The sequence below is a fragment of the Meleagris gallopavo genome, chromosome 6 (genome assembly GCF_905368555.1).
Source record: "Meleagris gallopavo chromosome 6, MGAL_WU_HG_1.1, whole genome shotgun sequence".
In the NCBI taxonomy this organism is placed as follows: Eukaryota; Metazoa; Chordata; class Aves; order Galliformes; family Phasianidae; genus Meleagris; species Meleagris gallopavo.
In genome coordinates this window covers 41149098-41171065 of record NC_139409.1, presented here as the reverse complement: position 1 = coordinate 41171065, position 21968 = coordinate 41149098, and the positions used below count along the sequence as shown (strand labels likewise).

The following is a 21968-nucleotide window of genomic DNA, read 5'->3' as shown; positions in this document are numbered from 1 at the left end:
TTGAACCTTCCCACCAATATTCCTTTATGTTTTGTTGTTGTGTGACAGCAGAAAGGCAGCCTGGGTGTCTGACTTGGAAGTGCATCTGAAACAAAGGAGAGGAATTGAATTCCTCCACGTGGAAAATAGTGCCCCTATTGACATTCATCGATACTTGCTGAAGGTTTATGCAAACCGAACAGTGGATGTGAGCAGTGAGGTGGTGGGTTGTGCATTTCAGGAATGGTAACAATCATATGAAAGAATGCCACATTCCAGACAGCCAGGTACAGCTGTCACACTGCAAAATGAAGAGCATCTTGAACAGCTCATCCGTGCAAATTGGTTAATGGTGGTGACTATGTTGAAAATGAGTATTTTGTAGCTGAGAATTTGCACTGTCAAATAGTGTTACTGTGCTCTTTTTATCTGTTGTAGTTTCCCTGGAAATTAATAGGAAATATTTTTAGGAGATTATTCCATAACAGAGCAATCATAGCTCCCCTCAAGTATTGGAAAGCTGTAAGGAGGTCTCCCCTCTCTTCTCCAAGCTAAACAAGACAAGCTCCCTCAATCTTACTTCATAGGAAAGGTGCTCCAGCCCTCTGATCATCTTTGTGTCCTGTATTTCTGAGGAATGGTAAAATCTCTTTAAAAGCAAAGTGTTATGAAATTAACACAAATGTTCAGAGCAGGATAGCATTTGGCAACACTGTAATTTTTTATAGAGCTGCCCACAAAATATTTAAAAATACTTACACAGCATCAGAAATGGGAGCACCTCCTTTCTGCCAGTTAAGCCCCTTGTCTTTTGCAGTCATACATGTGAAATTGTACTGTATATTCTGTAAAGAAATAAAATAGACGTGATATTAATGCCTGAGGCCAAAGTGATCCAGACTCCAGCCTATTATTCAAAACAGTCCTAATGCAAAAAATGATTAAGCGGTTTCCTTCCTTACCTCCTTAGAAAGTAATATATTGCATACATTGAAGCAGGGACCAAAAAAGCAAGATGCACTGTCTTTTATTAAAACTGTGACTAACCAGAACAGTTTAAAGCTTACATGTTCCCAGGCCCAAATGATCTGCACTTGTTATGCATAAGTGCCCATTCCCCTTATTGTTCATGAGATTTTAAAGGGGGGAAACATTTAGCATGTCAAGTGAGAAGAGCTTAATTTCCCACAGCCTCCCTGCCTCAGTCAGGTTGTAATTTAGCTCAGAAAGTCTCTTGATTAACGTTCCTACAGGCTGCTAACTCATTTTTTCTCTACACATTTTCTCCATCTGCATTCTATTTTTGTGAAATACATATGTCTACCACTTTATCTTCTTGTTTACCTTTAGCTGCTCATCAATATAAGGGATTTTTAGGATCTCTCCTGCTGCTGGTCTCAGTGAAGGATTCTTATTTAACATGCTGAAACATTAAAAAACAGTAGTGATAATTCAGTCATTTTCTGAATTAACTTAAGAAGAAGCTAAACAAGAGAACAACACACCTGCTCAGCACAGCATTCAGATTGCTTGGATATCTATCAGGAAGAGAAGGTGTATCACCTTCTACAATTTTTAGCACAACAGACAAAAAATTGTGTCCAGAAAATGCATGGTTCATGCAGCACATCTCATATAAAATGCATCCCAGAGACCTTGAATAATAAAAGAAATAGCACACGTTATTTTTACAAGTAGCATGCATAGTGACATTACAGTAAGAAATATCCTATTATCCTCACTATTATGTTATCTTTTTCATCTGAAAAGATTACTAGTCATCAGTCAGATCACAAATAGGTATTGTTGCAGATAGGAGAGATCCTCGTTCCATTTGCATAAACGCAGGAAAAAAACCTACAATCTGTTTATAAAGTCTTATACGCATATACATAGATATGTACACATATGCACATACATACATATGTATGTAAACACTAAATTGGCCAAAATTGATTTGAGCTCAGAGAATTACCAGATTTTAGATGACTGCATTATATTGAAATATCTCAAATAAAAGTTCCTCAAAATTTTACTTGGAGAAGAAGAAAATGGAATACTTGGAGAAGAAGAAAATGGAAAATGGCTGCAGACCTAGTGGAGAACCAGTGTCAGTTTTAGATCTTTAAAAACCATAAGGAATGATGACATCCAAAGAATGGATGGGCTTCTGGTCTGTCATCACCTTCATCTCCAGCAGCACAGCAACATTATTCTTTATGTAATATTTGACTGCGGTCATTTACAGAAGCAGTATGAAAAAAAGCATACTGATGATATGTGGAAGTACACATAGGTGAATAGCATTGGTGAAAAGTGTATAAACGTTATCTTCGAAGTAAATAATGAATACAATTAAAATCATTTGTTTTGGTTAAAGAAGAGGAATGAGATCAGCTCATCTGGCAACAAAAGAAGAAAAGTAATAGTAAAGCTGAAATCCAGGCTCCACATACAATAAAATAAGGACAAGGGGAGAGGAGGGCTCTCTCACTGGTGCTTTTCAAAGCTGTATCTGAAAACAATTAGAACATTTTTGCTAACAATTGCGTAACTGTAGAGATACCTAAATAACTGTATGGTGTTTTAAATATTTAGTTGTCAATCCGCTTTCAAATTTCCAAAATCAGTAAATGGTAACACAGAGAGAAGATCTATATTTATGATATATGTTTAAACTCTAAAACAAGATAATCACTACCTAAGAAAATACTTTATAACAGAATCAAGCACAAGGCATATGAAAGCAATGAACAAAAATGGAAACCCACCAGAAGGAAAAAAGAAGAAAGGAAAATCCCAGCCTGATAGATCATACCAAAACTGTTTTTTGCAGAATCAATCTGTTTGGATTAATTCTGTCAGCCAAAAAGTGCTTAATGAGATATTAGGAGAACAGGATTTGCCACATCAGGGAAGCCCATTTATTCAGCTAGATGAGCCCTCAGACTACACCTGAGGCTTTGGAGAAAGATGAAAAAGAACACCCAAGGCATACTGGTAAAGCCAGGGCAGCAAATAGGCTACCCAGGGAAAAGCCCATCTGGTCCATCAAAGAAAAAAAAAATAACGAGAAAAAAAAATGAAAATAAAAAGAAGGGAAAAAAGAAAAGGGTTTTAACTGCAAGATACAACTCTTTGAAATGTAATAAATACTTCCTAGGCTGAGAAATGCCTTGGATCCTGGAGAAAGGCAACTTTTTTTCCCAGGACAACTACTAAGTTGTAATTGCCCAGGGGAATTACCAAACTTTAGCTTCCAGACTGCATTTCTCAGAGCAGTTCTTTCAACAACCTCAGCCAAAGCATATTGTAATGAGCACATTCAGCAAGAGAAAATTGCTTCCCAATTTGCCAATGACCCAGACACATAATTTAATTACTTTTATAACCTTAGCTCATTTAACTGCCATTGTTATGAAATTCTAAAATGGTTATTAAACTATCCAGCCAGAGTGCTTGGTTTGATAGCATCCTATGTTCATGAATACATTCGAAAAATGTGCTAAACAACACTTCATTTGAGCAAAACTGATGTATGGCCATTTCACCTTCATGCCATTTATTCTCAGTTACAGCACAAGTAGGAGCATCTGGACAGGTTTCAGTATATTATCTACAACATTGACTGAGAGACACCTAATTTCTTCTTCATACTTTTAATACATTCCAATATTTTGTAGAAATTTCTGAAATACTTTATATTCCTTTAAAGGCTGTAAGATGTACATTGGCTTTTTAATGAAACACTAAAAAACAGACAAACTAAATGCACATGCCTTTGTGGCTTGCGTATCTCAGTCTGATTGTAACAGCAGGTCTGAAGAATTTGCTGACTCCAGGGTCTTTAAGGAGTACATACATGTACACATGTAAGTTGCTCCAAAAGTAATGCCTCTTGTTTATTTCCTCAGAAACTACAATAAATGCAAAGAGCACAATAGCAGTATCTGATTGAGCAAATTCTCAGCTCTAGAACGTTATTTTTGTACATGCATACCATAATTACCTATGCATTTTTGCCATCAATGAAGAAGAGCTTGCACGTCACATCTGTAAAAACACGCTCCAGTGGAGGTTACTCACTCACTGTGACCACTGCTGAAAAGCACCACTGTGCTCACATCCACTGTTTGGTCTCCATAAATGTTCAGCAAGTGTTAATGAATGTCAGTGGCTGCAATTTTTCTGCATGGAAGAATTTAATTACACACTGTTGCTTCAGATGCACTTCCATGCCAGACACCGTGTGGTTGGATTGCCCCTGTGCTGCCATCAGTCACATGGCAACAAAATGTAACAATATTAGTGAGAAGGTTCAGCCTTTACTGCTGTACCACCACCATCTGTCTCTCACACAGCATACAAACATGAAAAAATAGGAGGCATTAGTTTTGGAGCAGCTTTTGTATGTACCATCATGACATTTTCTTGTATTTCTTTTCAGGTCTTTATGGCACGGCTTCTCCCTCTCTATATGAGCAGCAGCTACCATTAATTTTCCTGACAATTTCTGGGGGTTATTTGTTGCTGTGTCTTTCTAATGGAGACAAGTAGATCTGGGTCACATGGCTCAGTCTTTTAAAACCAACTGGAAAGAATAGCAGCACACTAATCCTCAAGGTAATTAAATTCTGTGAAGTCTTTCTGTGAGAAAGGATCCAGCCAATAAATACAATTTTATATTAAATGCTATAAAATAGAGTTAGCAGCAAACCTGTTATAATATAAATACACTTCCTTCCAATGTAAAAATCCCAATCCAAAGAGTTTCTCACCTCATGATCAATTCAAATAACAACCTCAAATGACGTGGAAACTATTGTTATCTAGACTGCATATTTTAGAAATAAGTTGGGATATTGCCCCACCTTTAGATTTGGGTGAACAGCCCACAGGCATCAGAAAGATTTCCAGATTTGGGTCACTGTAAAAAAACATGATCATAATCTTTTCAGTGTAGGTAAGGTTCCTCCTCTTTTTATCTCCTCATTCGTGGGGTGGGAAGGGCTTGATGACTTCTGGTACATGTATACAGTAGCAATTACAAGGTTTTCAGTTGGCCCAGACATTTAACAGTCATAATAGTCACTTGATAGGAAAAAGATCATTTAGACATATCTATTAATTTAAATTGAAATTTTATTTGTGCTTTGCTTGAAGACACATAGTTCGGAAAATCTGAGACAAAATGGTAATACTGTGTCTATAAAGACACAAATCAGCATGAAATTTTCTCGCATTAAAGTCACATAAAGGTAATTTCTTTCTGTTTTAAGTTCCATAAAATAAAATGCAAAGCATGCTAAGGAAAAAAAAAATTGTACTGAAAGTGAAGCTTACATTTCAGAAATCACACAGCTTTTAAGATGCTTTTGTTGCGCATTTATCTCAGAATTAAAGGCAGAGATCACTTCAGTGAAGCTTACTGATTCATAACAGTGAGGATCTGGCCCAAATATGATGTCTGCTCCAGTCCTAGCTTTCATAGGAAAGCTCTAGGTTTCATACAAAATTACTTTTAAAAAAGATCCACCAGTAAAATATTACTCAAAAGACCAATGTATGTATGAATTCTACTGCTATTTTTGGAACTTGTCTACTTAAATTTGGCACTAAAAAAAATAATCAATTTTTAGATTGTTAAAGATAAATTGGGGCAGAAGTATAGGTAGCAAGCACCATTAAAATGAAAGTCCTAAAATCTGTGGCATAGGGAGCCCAATTCATACAAACTCCACAGAAAAACCATCTGTCAAAATCTGACAGTACTTGGCAGCTTAGTCCAATGAATTCAAATGTGACATTACTTTTTCTCTGGAAGACAAAAAAGAAGCTATTTATACCTCTCTTGTAAAGAATTTGCTATGTTTCTAAGTGACAAATACGTTTGTTTTTCAACTAAATTATTTCTGCTACCATTTCACCTGAGAACATTTATAATATGTAGCATGCACAAACCTTTTGCAAAGTTCATGGATGGAGTTTGCCATAATATACTCATAACACTAAAAAGAATACAGTCTGCATACACTTTATGCTATCTACTCAGAAGCAAAGTAAGATAGCCATGGCAATAGAATGCAGACAAAATTTGCACTGGAGGATCTATACACGTATACCCTTGTCAGACTACAAGCCAGAACAGATTACAGTCTCATTTAAGCAGCCTCAAATTCTTTGGACTGGAAAAACCTGTAAGTGCAATACAGTGCTAATAACTTGTGGCTTGTTAATTTTATTGGGCATTTGAACACATAGACAGTTTCAGGTGAGATGGAAGAATGATGCTCAGCCTGCAAAATGAAAAAAGCAGGACCTAGACTGGCTGCAAGCTGTTGTGCCAAGGGAATCTCCAGTTCTCTGGAATAAAAGAGATCTCAGGGAAAGCTACAACAACCCATTTTAGCTTTAGAGACATTTGTAGGAGCTATCACTGACCTTCTTGGAAAATCTGGGCTTTCTAGGTTGCATGAAGACACTGGAAAGTACGAAGCTCTCTCTGATGTTCAAAAAACCTTATATTCCAGAGATGAAAAGCTGGTGCCTGCCAGAGATCAAGATGGGTCTTAAGAGAGAACGTCACCTCAGCTACTCATAGAAGACTTGAGTAACTTCTTCACAAGTCTATGAACATCCTGCAAAGCAGCACAAGGATTTCATCTCCCCTTTAGTCAAGGCAGAATCTGGGCTGATTAGCCACACACATGCTCTCCAGGCAAGGATGTCCAGGTTCTCCCCAAGGCTCCCTTTACACAAGGCCAGTAGCTACAGAAGAATGTGGTGGCCATTCTTTCCAGTGTGACTGTGCTCATGGACTGAGATGGATCTTTGGGCTGGCAGCAATGAGTGCTGCACTTCTGCCTTCCCCAGCTTACCTCCTGCAGAATCATTAAATGGGAACAAACAGTGACTCTGCTCCTCCTGCTAGAGGGTTCAGACAGGTAAATGCAATTACTCATGACAAAGCCCTTTATCTTGTTCTGTAAGACCTCTAAAGCCCTAACACTGAATACTCCTGAATTCTATCTCAAAGCTGAGCTCTAAAGCCTAGATGCTAAGTCTTCCTTTAGGTTTATGAAGTTCATATATGGAGTTCACCTTTACTAGGGCTTCTTATGTGTCACTGCATTAAAACTGTGCAAAACGGGAACAGACTGTTCACCAGCTCACCTGATCTTTTAGTCCTTTCCTCTTCTCTTATGTATGGATGCCATACAATAGGCCACAGAATATAGTGTGGTTTGAAGGTCACAAGACTAGCCTCATCAAATATAAGGTCAGTTAAAAAAATAAATAACCAGACATAGAATAACTTCTTTTTAACATTCCTACATTTCCTCTGCTGAAGTCAGAATTGAAAAAAAATATTGTTCCTCAAGTTGCAGAAATACTGTCATTTTATCCATTTTATCCATCTCCTGTGCTTTACATTATATAAAAGGAATGAATATTTTGTGCCATTATAAATGCCTTATGTATAGATATTACTATTAAAAGCAATGATGATGATATAATTAGGCATGGTGTAATAAAACTGGGATCATATAGATTCAAAGGCAAAATTCCTAACAAGTTTAATAAGACTGAGACTTTCTAGTCTTTGTAAAGAAAGAAGCTAAGAATGCTACCTTCCTCCCTAAGGTAGAGACTTGCTATCATTTTTTTAAGGAAACCAATTTATTTAATGAGTTGAAGCTACTGACTGAAAGAAAATGAGCTGTCACATTAAAAAAAAGCCCCTAAAAACCAAAGAGCCCAAAACAATTGCAGAACTTGACTTCTCGTATGTCAAGCAATAAAAAATGAGCTTTCATGAGCTTTATCAAAAGTATTTGTATCTAACAACTGGAGAGGCTTCTCAGTAGGAACAGACGTTCAAATTTACCAGACACTGTACTAACTTGATAACAAAAAGCAGCAGAGCGACTCAGCTAACTTCAGTTAATGGGTCATGATACGATAAAAATTGTTGAGAGGAAAGCAAAGGGAGAGGTAAAGGACAGGAGTTCCTAAAGACAGTTAAATGCTGACCTTGGCAACAGATGACATTTTACCTTTACATTGGATCCTTGAAATCAAATGGAATGAAATGAAATGAAATGAAATGAAATGAAATAACATGCTGATTACTCACCAAATATCAGATTTCATGTTATATCCTTGGTGTTTCAGTGCCTCTGGACTCATGTAGTATGGCGTCCCAGTAAATGTTGTTGCTAGATCACAGGAACCCATCAAAAGACAAGAAACTCCAAAGTCTCCTAAAAGTAACGACAGAAAAATCCACCTCCAAACAATTAAGCACAAGATTGAAATTCATACAAACTTAGAATTTACCACAGCTTTCATACACATCTCTGTTCACTTCTCACTTTTTATATTAAGAGCCATATCCTCACCTTGTATAAACTGACAAAACTTCAGAAGTCACAATGCAAAAACAGAGTCTGATAGAGAACTAAGAATATTGATACTGAGATAGAGATCTACTTAAATTCCTGATTATCACTTCAAATTCAACAGTAATTTCTTATCTGAGTTGCCATCTCACTTAAAATTGGAAAGGCTTGACCTATTTGTACCTATGATCCATTTAAAAGAAAGAAACTATCCTGTACCAACCATTCTTATATTTTGCAGGAAATAGGCCAAAGGATGTTTAAAAATACAAGTTTTTGTCCACATTATCTGATAACTTCTACAGATAAAAGTTAACAACACCACTGGGATACTATGAAAGATTTTTCCCTGTCAATGCATGTAGTGAATAGCTCTAGGCATCAGAGTTTGATACTTTGGCACCATGGTGATGAATACTGAAAAAAAAAAATCAGAAATAAATAACTTAAAACAAAGTTGTTGCAATAAATGCTTGGAACTCTTTACAAAAGTGAAATTAATATGCTGAGTTGATCCTGTAATTACTGCTTTTAGTAAACAAAGAGAGTAAACTAAGATATGGATCAGGACATCTATATTAGATCAGAAGCACAAATAAAAACAAAAATATACTAATACAATATTAACATTTCAAGAGTGTATGAAAACATTTATCTATTTGCATAAACTCTTTATGTTTATTGTTAGACACAACAAAATGACTGGACATTAAAAAATGACAGAACTTTAAGTGTGGGGAAAAAAAATGAGAACACAGATCTACAGAATGATGTAGGTGCAAGAGGCCTCAGGAGGTCACCTGATTATAAAATCAAAGAATCATAGATTCATTAAGGTTGGAAAAGACCTCTAAGATCATCTAGTCCAACCACCAATTTACCTACCACCAATACTGCCTGCTAAATGATGTCCCAAAGTAGCACATCCACATGTTTCTTGAACACTGCCACAGACAGTGACTTCATCACCTCCCTGGACAGCCTGTTCCGATTCCTTGCCACACTTTCAGAGGAGCAGTTTTTCCAAATATCCAACATGAATCCCCCCTGGCAGAACTTGAGGCCATTTCCTCTCAACCTATCGCTAGTTACCAGGAGAGGAAGCCAACCCCCACCTCACCACAACCTTCTTTCAGGGAGTTGTAGAGAGCTATAAAGTTTTTAAACCCGGCTCAAACCAGGAGCAGTTTAAAGTTACATGATGGTGCTCAGGTCCAGGTCTAATTGTTCTCTGAACACCCTCAAGCCTGGACATCACCGACTGTTTGGACCCTGTTCTATTGTCTGATAGGGAAATGTTTGACCACTAAACAAACATTACATCTAATATCACTTTATTTAAATCTCCTTATTCGCAGAATGTCTGCTGGATTGTTTTATCATAATAAAATGTGTCTTTAAAAAGTAAGGAAATCTCACCAATTTTAAGAAGATTATTTTTCAAAAATATGTTCTTGGTTTTCAAATCTCTGTGAAGTATACGCCTGTAATACAAATAAAATAAAATAAAATAAAATAAAATCTAACTTGAAGAATTCACAATCAATTATCAGCTTTCTCAAGTATTTATCTTCTTTCCTTGACAGGAAGGACAGCTCACCATGTTACAGTCTAACTCTGTTTAACAATGTACAGACAATGGCATTAAGGAGTTTCAAATAATCAGAGATGCATTCACAGACACCCACATCCAAGCTAAGAGCCTAAGTAGACAGGATAATAAAAATGAGCGCAGGAATCCCAGTTAGAGAATACAGATACAGGTTTAAAATGAGCTCCCGAGGAAAGGAGAAAAGCAAGTCTTCCTGTCTCACTCTTCTTAAAAGTATTACATACTATTTACAGCCAGAAGAATAAGATGTATCACAATAGAATAAGGGATGAGAAAAACAGCAATAAGCTCAGGGAATCCTCCTTCAGAGGAAATGTATTACTCGAAAGACAAATACGTATTCAGACTAGGCTAGCTGTACAATTTTTTAAAGTAATGGTCTGGAAGATAAAAGAACTTCACAAAGACAGAGATCAAAAGGAAAAGAAAGAGAGCAACCAGCTCTTACAGACTTAAGCTTCTATCAAAGATTGAACCAACATCACATGCTACACACCACACTGGGACAAACTGCATCTCCTTGTTTTTTTCAAGATCTTAATGCATGACAGGAATTCTCCACCCTATTAGGGAAAAATATGTATCTCTGAAGTACACAAAGCACAGTCTCAATGAATTCATTAATAACAATTCCAAAAGGGTTTCCTACAACCTCAGCTAAACTTGAACTCAGCCACTCTGAAGTTCCTTATAGCTTGGGTAATACACAGCATTTGTTTGGAACAGCATTCAGCACAGACTGGCTACTGAAACTGGTGCTATAAATGCATTCCTTGTATAGCCATTTAGAATAGATAACAAAAGCTGCAAAATTCTTGAGATGTGGGCAGAAAAATCCCATGCATAAGTAGATTTCAGTTGCTCTTGAGTTGTTCTCAAGGATTATGTTAAATTGTATTGAATTATGAAAGTCTTATACACTGAGACACTTAAATGATTTCCAAAATAGTTTGCACATTAAGACTATAAAATGCTTACTCTACACCACAATTTAAATAAGCTGTTTAGTCCACATCTCATTTGAAAATAATTTTTTGCAAGAAAACAAACATATTGATTTTTATTTTTTATACTCCGTTCATAAACAGGAAGGAAAAAAAGAGTAAAATAGCTACTAGAAGATATTGTAATGCACACACAGTCAAACAAGAAAACATTTGTATTTTTATGGGACATTAAAAGAGTTCTTTATACTTTTTATGATTTTTTTTCCTAATTTTTGTCATGAAAATAATACTTGTAGTGAGAAAAATGAATGCTTTATTCAGCATGCTTCCACTGATGTTTATACATAATTTATTCTTTACTTTCTTGAGCAGTATACGTACATTCATCATGCATTACAACAGTAAGGTAATTAAACTAACAGTATATTCCTTATTGGTTTATAAGCCCACATATATGCATAGTCATGTATAAATCTTGCTCTGTTAATTCAATTTCATAAATTGTTTCCTTACCATGCATCACACAGAGCCTTTGAAAGAAGTTGATTTCACTGAGCTAGATTTTTCTTGAGTTAGATTTTTGTTTGTTTCTGTTTGGTAGAAATATAACCATAGACTCCTTGAACAGAAAAACTGGGTAACTGTGATCTGAATAACAAGCATTTGAATAACAAGCATTTTGGCCACATTAGTTTGAAACAGAATATAATGTTAATAAATGCTTGCGATATATTGATTCAAATTTGATGCAAATTATTGGCATTAACAATAATTATGAGATCCCTTTATGTATTTATATGATTTAAAAAAAAAAATGGTGTTCCTCGATACTAACCACTTTATTCTGCCTGGATATGTCAGACAATAAACAAGTTACAAGCTGAAACCCTAACTGAAACAACTACTTTAATTCTGGCAAGAAATAAATATATGTTGCCCATAAAGCAACATGATCTAACTAAACCCCAGCAAAACTTAATCTAACTTGACAGTCAGCGAAGTGGTTATTGATATTTTGGGTAGAAATTAACACTTCAGGATGGTTTTAAATTTGGCCTATGAATATGCCTGTGCCTATCTTCTATCTTCTAGAGTACCTGCTTGCTGTCTCATAGTAATGAAAAAGCAGTGTGGATCACCGAGCAGCAGGCAGCCTCCTTGAATAAAGATTCTCTGCAACCTACTGGCAAGGGAAGCTGATTGAATCTGAAGCAGTTCTTGCTGTGAAACACTCAGAAATGTAATTTTCTTTGCTCTTCCTGAAGAACTATTTTGAGATCTAAGTGGTTCTGTACAACTGTGGATCCTGTACTAGAAAAGACAACGTGAAATCCAGATAAAGGACTTGGCCAAAGTCTGCTACCCTGTAGACTGAAAGTAACAGATTTGTTTGCATAAACAGTAACCTTGTCAAAATCTCAATAATGGTATATTATTCAATGAGATTAGGAAAGTGATGGATAACATAATGGTCATCTTTATTCAGGCAGAGGTTAAATGAATTAACAGTCTCATTGCCTGATTGCTGAGGGATCCATTCTGTGCCCTGGTGTGTGTTGGGCTACAAGCATGCTGGACACCAGATGACGGTTTCACACTAACTCTCTCTGTGCAGATAAGATCACTGAAATTATGTTGCCGTCTTTTACTTCTCTTCTAGGTTACACAAATGACAAATGAGGATTCAATCTATTTAATTCCAGATAATTTAGCTTTCAAATTTAAATTCAAAAATTCTTCCAATTATGTAAAATAGACAATAGATGGCAAAGTCACCAGGAGATATTCATTACTCCTTTGGGATTTATGAAGCATAAGTAAGAGTCATGAATGTCTAAACTGCAGTCTTTCTTATTACAGGGGGAGAAATGCAAAGTAGAAGAACAGTTCTTTTTAGAGATAAATCTCCAGCATGAGAGCTTTCAAAAAGTGTAGAAGTTCAACTAAAGCTGTAAAAGAAGCACAATCATATAATACTCTATGTTAATATAATACTCTTAATGTCTAAAACTAGAAAGAATTATGTTTTGCTGTTCTGCAAATAAAACTCCCATCTATAGCAGCTGGATTTTCTGAGAATTGGCTTGAGAAAGTCCAGCCCATAGAAAATGATACTTGAAGCTTCTAATTCTATGGCTAAGTTTTCTTTCCATTAGAACACAATTCAAATAAGTATTATACTTTTTTTCCCATATCAGTATAGAAGAAATAATGTATGACTCCTTTATATATAAACAGTGGACTGCTATTATATGTTTACATTTTTGTAATCCAAATGCATTTCTGTAAGTAGTTTTAAAGCCAACCCTTTCCCATCTAAGCTATTGTTTGGCTGTACACTAATAAGATAGAGAATAGGCTTTCTAGTGAATACAGTTAAAAACATAATAAAGTACAGGAAATGCAAATACAAATAAAACCGTCAAGACATTTGTATGTGTCTGGAGAGGTGCTATTAAACAGTTTTAATTCAAAGACAGAAAATGAAATGCTGTTTGGAAAATCAAATTGTTATTTTCACTGGAGAACCCAGTAATTTAACATACGTATGTATATATATATATATATATATATATATATATAAAATCCACAGGAGTTCTAAAAAGATTTTTTTGAGAACAAGTAGAAGATTAGAAAAATAATGCAGAGAGTAAAAGCAGGCAAAGGACGTTTGGAAAAAAAAAGAAGGTAACAGAGGCATAAGGAAATAAGCTCATGCAATCTATTAGTTTGCATTAGTCTATACAATGCACCATCTAAATGCATACATTAAAGAAAGGATTTCATTGCAAATAGACTTTTCAGATTACCAACTTTTAAATGATAAATTATTAAAGTGGATTTCAAGAACAGGGTGGAAAAAAAGCACTAACAGTTCAGTTAGACAACATGGATTTTTATTCCCATTTCCCTATGTCATTTCTACCTTAGGTAGAAACTAAAAAACACAGCATCCTGAGTTCTCTCCCTGCTGTGCTCCCATCATTGCAGCCTGTGGGGCTGGCATGGCACATTCTGTACAAATCCCATGTGTATTACCACAGCAGGGGAGCGGAAAATAGATGATCTTTTAGATCCCTTCCAACCAAAGCCATTCTATGATTCATTCTGTGGCACTGACAATTAGGAACCAAAATGTTCTGAGTCCTAGACAGCAATTTACTCTGTCCTCTTCCCTCTACAGCTTGACATTGTAGGTGCAAAAACTCATTAGGCATCTCTCTCCTCAAAGGTCAAAGGTATCCTACATACTTCAGTTCTACTCAACTAAGAAATACTTGTTCTTGGAGACAAGTGACTGTCTCCATCTACTGCCCTCTTGCAGCTCAAGAGAATTTGGCCTGCTACGAGATAGATTTGAAACAGTCATATCAATTTGGTGCTGCTTTCAGCTCCAATATAGTATGCATAGAATCTATTTTATATTCAGACTGAAAAAAAAAAACCTGGGGAAAAAAAAAAAGAATTCTCATCTCTAGATTCTAGGTGTAACCTAACCTTCAAACATCAACTTTTCTCTCTCTCCACTAGCTGTACTAATGATTTATGTCACTGTTCTAGGCAAATAGGCTCATTTCCCCAAAACAGGCACCTAAAATTGAGTGTGGCAGTGTGTAGATTAGTTATTTACAAGTGGCAAAGTAGATGCCATACAAGGTGATTGCAGATAAACATCCTTAGTCTCTAAGATAGTCCTTGCAGCAAGGACATTTTTAATTCTGAATGTTCAAAAAGAAGAATAATGGTGCAAATGATCTTGGCAGGATGAAGCATCTTGGACTCTTGGGCTACAGTGGTCTCCAGAAAGGACTCTGTCTTGTTCATTAACATGGTCAGAGCTGTTAACATACAAAAGCAACAGGGAAGAGACAAAGGAGAGGAGAAGATGCTGAAAGCTAGGCTGACTTCACCTGTCTCACTGCTCCTGAAAGGGGCCCCTGTATTCCTATCTGAGCAGCTGTTCCTCCAGCTCTCTGCGTACCAGCCTTCTCCTGCTTTGAGACCTTATTTCTGACCTTGGTTACCTACAGCAAGGGCATTTTTAAACCAATACTCTATGACACTCCATCAGATAACCAACTTGATGTCTGTGGTGGCATGGGATCTTGCACTATTGGTTAAAAAATGCGGTAATTAATCATATACTACTGTCTGAATGACCTGAATGATTGGGTTAATCTTTGATGTGCTGTTAAAAGTAATGTTAGTGCTTGAAGAATATATGCGTTTAACTTCACTGATTACAATGGGACCACACCAAGCATATAATTTGATTCTTTATATTAAACATTTGCAATAGTTATTTGCTGAATCCCCTTTAAAATGCTGTCTTTATTTTAAACCTGAACTGCAATTTATTCTAACAATATTGAACAAATTCTATCATCTTAGATTTTTCACTTGGCTATTAGGAACATTAACACTGAAAGACATCTACTACTGCACCTCTAGAAGATATAATATACAATGTTCTTGCATAGTAGCTAATTAATTACCCTTTAAATTTACTACGCACGCTCTAACAGCTTGGTAAATAGGATTTTATACAAACAGAAAATAATCAATAGGGTTTAATTTCTATTTGAACATGTACAAGAAAGTAAAAGTTTACTCACTTCCCTCCCAGCCAAATGTTTCCCTATTAAAATGACTGTACCTTTCATGCATATAGTTGACTCCAAGTAACAACTGTATAAACCACTCTATTATTTGTCTTTGTGTGAATAATTTCCCAGATTCTTTGTACTCTTGAATTTTATAGTCTAGATCTCCACCCTGAAAAACATCACAACAAATTTGTACATTTAAAGTAAGTTTTTAAAATGTCTTCTCCTTCGTCAAAATACAGGACTCCATTTTCTTACAGTTTCAGCACATAGTCAGTAAAATTAATGCTTGCACATGAATTTTGAACTCTCATAGCACCAAAAGCATACAGAACTGAGGACTCAAATGAGATCAAACAGACTGGCTGCCTAGGGAAAGTAGGTCAGTTCTCACTTAGTGTCACAAAATTACCAAACTTCTCTGTTGTTCTCACTTCACATCACCCAGTTTTAAACATGTCCATCTGAGCTGGTCACCCCAAACTCCCTTTATAGTTAATAGAAAGGAACAGGCAGTGGTAGTGTGCAATTATCTCTGCCATCTAAGTGTTTGCCTTAGGAAGACAGAGATTATGTAGTACAAGTGCTGTTTCTTTACAAAGGCTTACAAAGACACTGAGTGGCCCAAATGTAAACATCTAAGTAGGCAAAATGATTCTACCCTGACCTGTCTAACTAGTGGCTTGTAAATCTGGGGAAAACATTGCCACTTAAGTTGAGCAATTCACAGTCAAGAGGGACTCATTTATTATGTTGAAATAAGCATAATCAAATAAACTATGCAGTTCTCTTAAAATACAGTTCTCTTAAAATAATTATGATCTTGTCCTTCTTCCATACTCTTTTGCCAGAAACAAAGCAGAATTCAAGCACCTAGAAACCGTAGCATGTGTTATTAGGAATATTTCATTAAAAACTACAATTGAATTTTGATGTAACACTTGAAATGAAGCAATATGATGCATAGCATGCAATGCTAAATAAACTGTAAAATATGTAAAGAAAAAGACTACTTGAAAACTATAAATGTATACATGTGAAAAAGTCATTTGAACAACAGCATGATGAAAGAGGCTCTTGAGGAGAGTTAAATGAAAACTGTTTATTTTGCTAAAAAAGAGAGAGATGCTTGCCTGCTGGTTATTTATCCAGTTTATAAAATAAATGGATTTTGTTTACAAGAATGCACAGCAGTAGCAAGATCTGTGTTGAGGTAACTAATCCCAGAGCAAAGGGTCTGTGAGTCACATTGTACTCTAGTGATTAATTACCTTACACCAAGACAACTTATTCTACATAAATCATTACTTCTGCATTACACATTCTGCATAAAATCAAAATGTACATTTGTGTGTGTTTTCCACACACAAGAAAGCAGTTTAACCCGTACCACTGTGATGCATATAGAAAATAAACCACCAGTTATGTTGATATATGTCATTTCCCATCATCAATCTTTCTCCATACTGTTGACTCTTAAAATGTTGAAGTCTGCTCAATGGTTCCCAAAACCACTGGCTTACACTAAAAAATTAGTAGGTTCTGTCATTGCACATCCATACATTTCTAAGCGGACATGAGTTTACAATAATTCTTGTGGTTCTTGAGTCTCTAAGAATTGCAACATTCAAAAGTGACTGTTTAAAAAAAAAAAAAAGAGAGAGAGACAATCTGTTTTGTCACATATAAAAAATGTGTTCCCTAACAATGTCCTGCCATTTCAAAATTGAAATGTCTGATTCAGCACATTTATGGCTGCAACTCTCCATCTGCCTCCCTACTGTAGACCAGAGAGAAGCTCTTTTGGGAGCTTGGAGCTCTGAGCAGCTGCTCTCTCTTTGCAACTCCAAATGTTCAACAGCTTCCCCATGGCTGCTCACAGCAGAGCAGAAGAAGAGAAGAAAAGGTATTGCTGGGTACCCTGACGGATGGCAGCCAGATGGGCTGTGTCTAAGCCTGCATGCACCTCAAAAGCACTGACTCACCTACTCCAGATGGCTGCCCCAGACAACAGAGAGCCAATAGTAGCAGTAGTCCAAGACTCAGGGACTGCTCCAACCCATGGCAGCTGGCTACTATCCCCAGGGGACTAAACAGGTAAACAGCTGAAGTGGAGCAGCCTCCGATCACCATATCTCACTCTCCCAATGTATTCTCTTCCACAATCATGCACTGATGTGAAAAAATCAAAGAAACATAGGACCTGAAAAGTCCTTCAGATGATCTAAGAAGAGCAAAAGCAGTCAAATAAAGTACTACATGTGCCCTCAAGTAATTGTGTAGCTTTTGACAGGATTGGTCTCAATGTCCTGCAGTTAATTTAAGCTTAATGCTATGTCTAAAAAAGGAAAACAAAAATGCATTATTACAAATTTGCTGAAATGCTGCAGCCATGAAACTCTAAAAAAGTTTATTAACCCATTTTTGCATTTTGGAAACCAATATAATGAAGTCCATGAGGATGTTAATGAAGTAGAAACAAAATAGAAAGCTTCCATGCTGCAGTTTCTATTTAAATGTCAAGAGCATCAAACACACCAGTAACTTAAAACAGCTCAGTACCAGGGACTGATGATGTGAAAAGGCATTAATTGCTTTAATTATTACTTTTCCTTAAATTTCCTTAGTATATGTATGTTCACATCATAGTGAGAATGCAGTGAAGAGACAGAAATAATTATCTGAGGAAAAGTGTAACTAGTCCTGATTTTTGATGTATTAAAATGATACAACATTTAAAGGCACTGCTTTGTTTGCATTTGTAAAAACTGTATTTGATTGAAGTCCAATTTATGCCAGAAAATGAAACCCAAGTTTCACAAAAGCAGAAGCTCGTTTTTGTTTCAAATTTGAATTACATAATAATGTTCATCTTGTTTATATACCTAAGACATTGAATCAGGACAGTTGCCAAAAAAGCTCAAGAAAAAGACTGAAACAGAATACACATACTTCTTTTCTATAATTTTGAGAGAATTCAGTTATAATAAAAGATGTCAAGGTGAGCAATGAAGAGCAGAGATCTCTTTTGTTCATAGGATAGGTATAAGGCAGGGCAGCTGCATTGGAGGCTCACTACACAATTCAAACAAGAACGAACAAAGTATGGCAGCTAATGAATGAGTTACAGTTATTTGGAGAAAACAGAATAAGGCTGAGAGGGTAGTTCTGTTTCCATGCCAACTTGATGTTTATTCTTTATTTTGAGTCTGCCCAAGAGTACAAATTACTGCCAAAGAGGTAATTATTCTGTGCATGAGAAACTGAATGCACTAGATTTCCAAACAAGGATAGATCAGATGCACTTTTCTTATTCTCAATTTAAACACGCATCTTCTTCATAAAAAGATTCAATTTCCACCACATTAAAAGACAGGCTATGGATATGTAAACACGAAAGTATACCTTGTAGAAATACTCAAGCTAAAATAGAATAGCAGTACGCAAATATAACGGTATGCAAAACTGTGCTTTGTACTTTCTTTATCTGAACAACTGATTTAATACATCCTAATTGCTTAATTGCAATAATACAACATGTCTGCCCTTCTGGAAAAATCAGAAGCAAATCCTTGTGGATCCAGTGTCATTCTGGCCTGACCTAGTAGACTCAAAAATGAAAAGATTCAGCTGCACAGTCAACACATCAATTTCCTCATGCTTTATTTGCCCTTTCTAATGCTTTTGTGTGTATTTGAGTACATGTCCACTGGATTCTAGGGCTACTCTGTACTAAAACATTTCAATTCAGGGCGGTTGACTTTATCTGAATAAAAAAAAGATATCAAGATGTACTGCAACAGGTTTGGATTATTATTGTGATTACTATCGCACCCTTTTTATTCACCAATAACTTCCTTTCAGACAGAAGAATAAAAGTACAAAACAGTGGACCAAAGACACTAGTCTATTCCCATAATGCTGCTGAAAGAGATTCCTTCATTTCTACAGGATCAACCGATCTGGTTTTGGGCTGCATTCTACAGCTGGCAGAGAGACAGTGAATCACAGTGCACAGGAATATCTGGATAGTTAGGATAATCCTTCAGTTCTCAGCACTGAATTTCCAGTAAGAGTTGACAATATAAAAATTCCATTAAGCCCCAGCTGTCAGACATTCAGAGCGTGAAGCAAAGAATTTCTGCATGAATATAAGAAGAGTACATTAATAAATGTTCAGATTGCATAACACAATCAAACATTTCAGATATAATAAAAAAAAATCCCAGCTATAATGTTCATTTAACTGTCATCAAAGAAGGCTTCTAAGGTAGGAATGACTCGCAGAAATTTTACTTCTTTAATTATTCACATCAAAGTTGGATGCTTGGAGAAACGTGATTAGCTAATACAAGCCCGATGGTGGACAGATAACCCAGTGGTCCAACGTCATTAGATTTCAAAGCATTTCAAATGTCTAGCAGAGCACAATTGAACAGTCTGCTTCACAGATTGATAAAAAGAGCGCTGCGTGTATAACAGATGTTTTAAGAACAGCACATCTATATTTAACGCAAAAGTAGACATTTGTTTCATATAAACTCTTAAAAAGTTGGCTTAAATATGTTTAAATACTTACTTTACAGCCTTTAGACAGATTTTATCAATATGTTTTTAAACCAAATGCTGCAGTCAAAAAAAAAAAGTCAAACTGGTAATTATACTTTAGAATTAGTTGTATCCCTTACACTCTGCTCTGACTCATAAACTATTCTCCACTTTATAAAGTAAATACTGCTACCAAACTCATCACCTACATGATCAGGCTTAAGCTCTTTGTAATCAGCTCCAATTCACAAGAGAGTTTTCCCTTACTCATTTGCATCAAATTTCACAGTGCACCTCCAAATTCCCAACCTCATCCTCTCTTACCTGTCAGTAGAACATTTGTGGTACAATCTTTCTAAGTTCATCCAGAAATCTCATAATCTATCTGCCTTACACCTTTTACTACCAATTACAGTAAACAAAATGAGCTAGTATTTAAATAACCTATTTTCTCTTCCCTGGTTTGTTTTTAAGCTGTAGGTCTATGAGCACACACAAGCAGGTAATATTGTTTGTTTGAAAAATGTCTAACAAGTAGCAGGTGGTACCAAATTTAACAAATAAGAATAAAACACAAAAGTGAAACATTAAAAAAGTGGTCTAGGTTTCTTTTAAGACCCTATTTTAAAGCACACATTCCGTCAAATTTCTTCAAAGTAATCTAAATCTCTCACCTCACAGTACTCAGTGATAATGCAGAAACTATCTCGCTCCACAAAGCTTGCATAAAATTTGACAATGGCTGGATGGTCTAATTTGGAGAGTAGTTGTGCTTCCAGATTTGCTTCAACTGTTTCATTAGGCTTCAGGTCTCCAATAGAGATTTCCTTCAGAACCTTTCTAGAGGAAAAAATAAATATTCACATTAGCAAAAACAGAAAAACACAGAAAATCCCATAATGCTCATAATCCCACCATAGCTTCTTAAAATGTAAAACAGTAACATTAGCCAAGTATTTGGCAATATGAAACAAGACAAATGCAGGTAAACAAAGAGCATGCATTTATATGCCATAAAACCTCTAGTCACCATAGTGATCAAGCAACATTTTTAAAATGCTATTTTGAAGGATTTTTCACACTAATTCCCTGCTGTACTGTGTTTGGTTTTTTTTGTTTTTTTTTTTTTTAATGACATGTTTTCAGTGCTAGGGATTACTGCATAATAATAAATATAAATTAAAAAAAAAATCTCAGTGATTTCAAGCCCACTCAGAGCGTATGTTCAAGATTCATACATGGAATAAGGAGTAGCAAGAAACAGTCTGGTTTTGCTGCTTCTGCCAGAGCCTCTCTATGGAAGCATGAGATAAAAATTGCACAGAGGCCAATATTTTTATGACTGTTTTTCTGATTAAAAATCAGGACACTGATTTTTTTTTTAAGATCAATTTGCTCTTCATTTGAACACCTAAGTGGAAAGAGCAAATCTAGATTTGAGGCTGAAACCTAATCCTACTGTTCCAAAGAACTCTGAATGTCAATAATTAGTTAGCAGCAGCAGATAGGCCCTAAACATCCTAAGGTGGAAAAAATTAAAGGGACATTTTTTTTATGTTCTTCAACTTAAGCACATAAAAGTGCCATGATAGAATCCCTGATTCAGACTCAACTCTACACTTTACTTGGGAGATGTGCAGTCTACTGTCAAACTGTCCTGAAAAGAAAACTTGTGGTACAGAACACTCAGAGGAAGCATATTCTGCTGGGATCTTCCTATTGAAATATCATCCAAAAAGCATATATCATAAAAAAGCATACCATTTCCATTTATCTTACCAGGCACTCAGACATGGATCACTGATCTATACCTGAAGGAGCACTTTGAGACTAGTAGAGAATATCATGGTATTTTATTGAAAGAAAGTGATAC

The 21968-nt window shown here is 35.9% G+C and overlaps 1 protein-coding gene across 6 annotated transcripts in view; it reads right to left on the bottom strand.

Moving 5' to 3' along the window:
• Positions 1-21968, bottom strand: part of NEK11 (NIMA related kinase 11) — a 112908-nt gene that overhangs the window by 73944 nt on the left and 16996 nt on the right. For 5 of the 6 annotated variants that reach the window (XM_003207228.5, XM_085226454.1, XM_010712924.4 and 2 more), the window contains exons 3-9: positions 20770-20935; positions 15598-15716; positions 9801-9865; positions 8117-8243; positions 1485-1634; positions 1324-1402; positions 739-824 (exon numbers count right to left, since the gene is read on the bottom strand). In XM_003207228.5, coding sequence (XP_003207276.2) covers positions 739-824; positions 1324-1402; positions 1485-1634; positions 8117-8243; positions 9801-9865; positions 15598-15716; positions 20770-20935 — 792 coding nt within the window. The remainder of the gene's footprint in view (positions 1-738; positions 825-1323; positions 1403-1484; positions 1635-8116; positions 8244-9800; positions 9866-15597; positions 15717-20769; positions 20936-21968) is intronic. The other variant, XM_085226455.1, reaches the window with a different exon arrangement.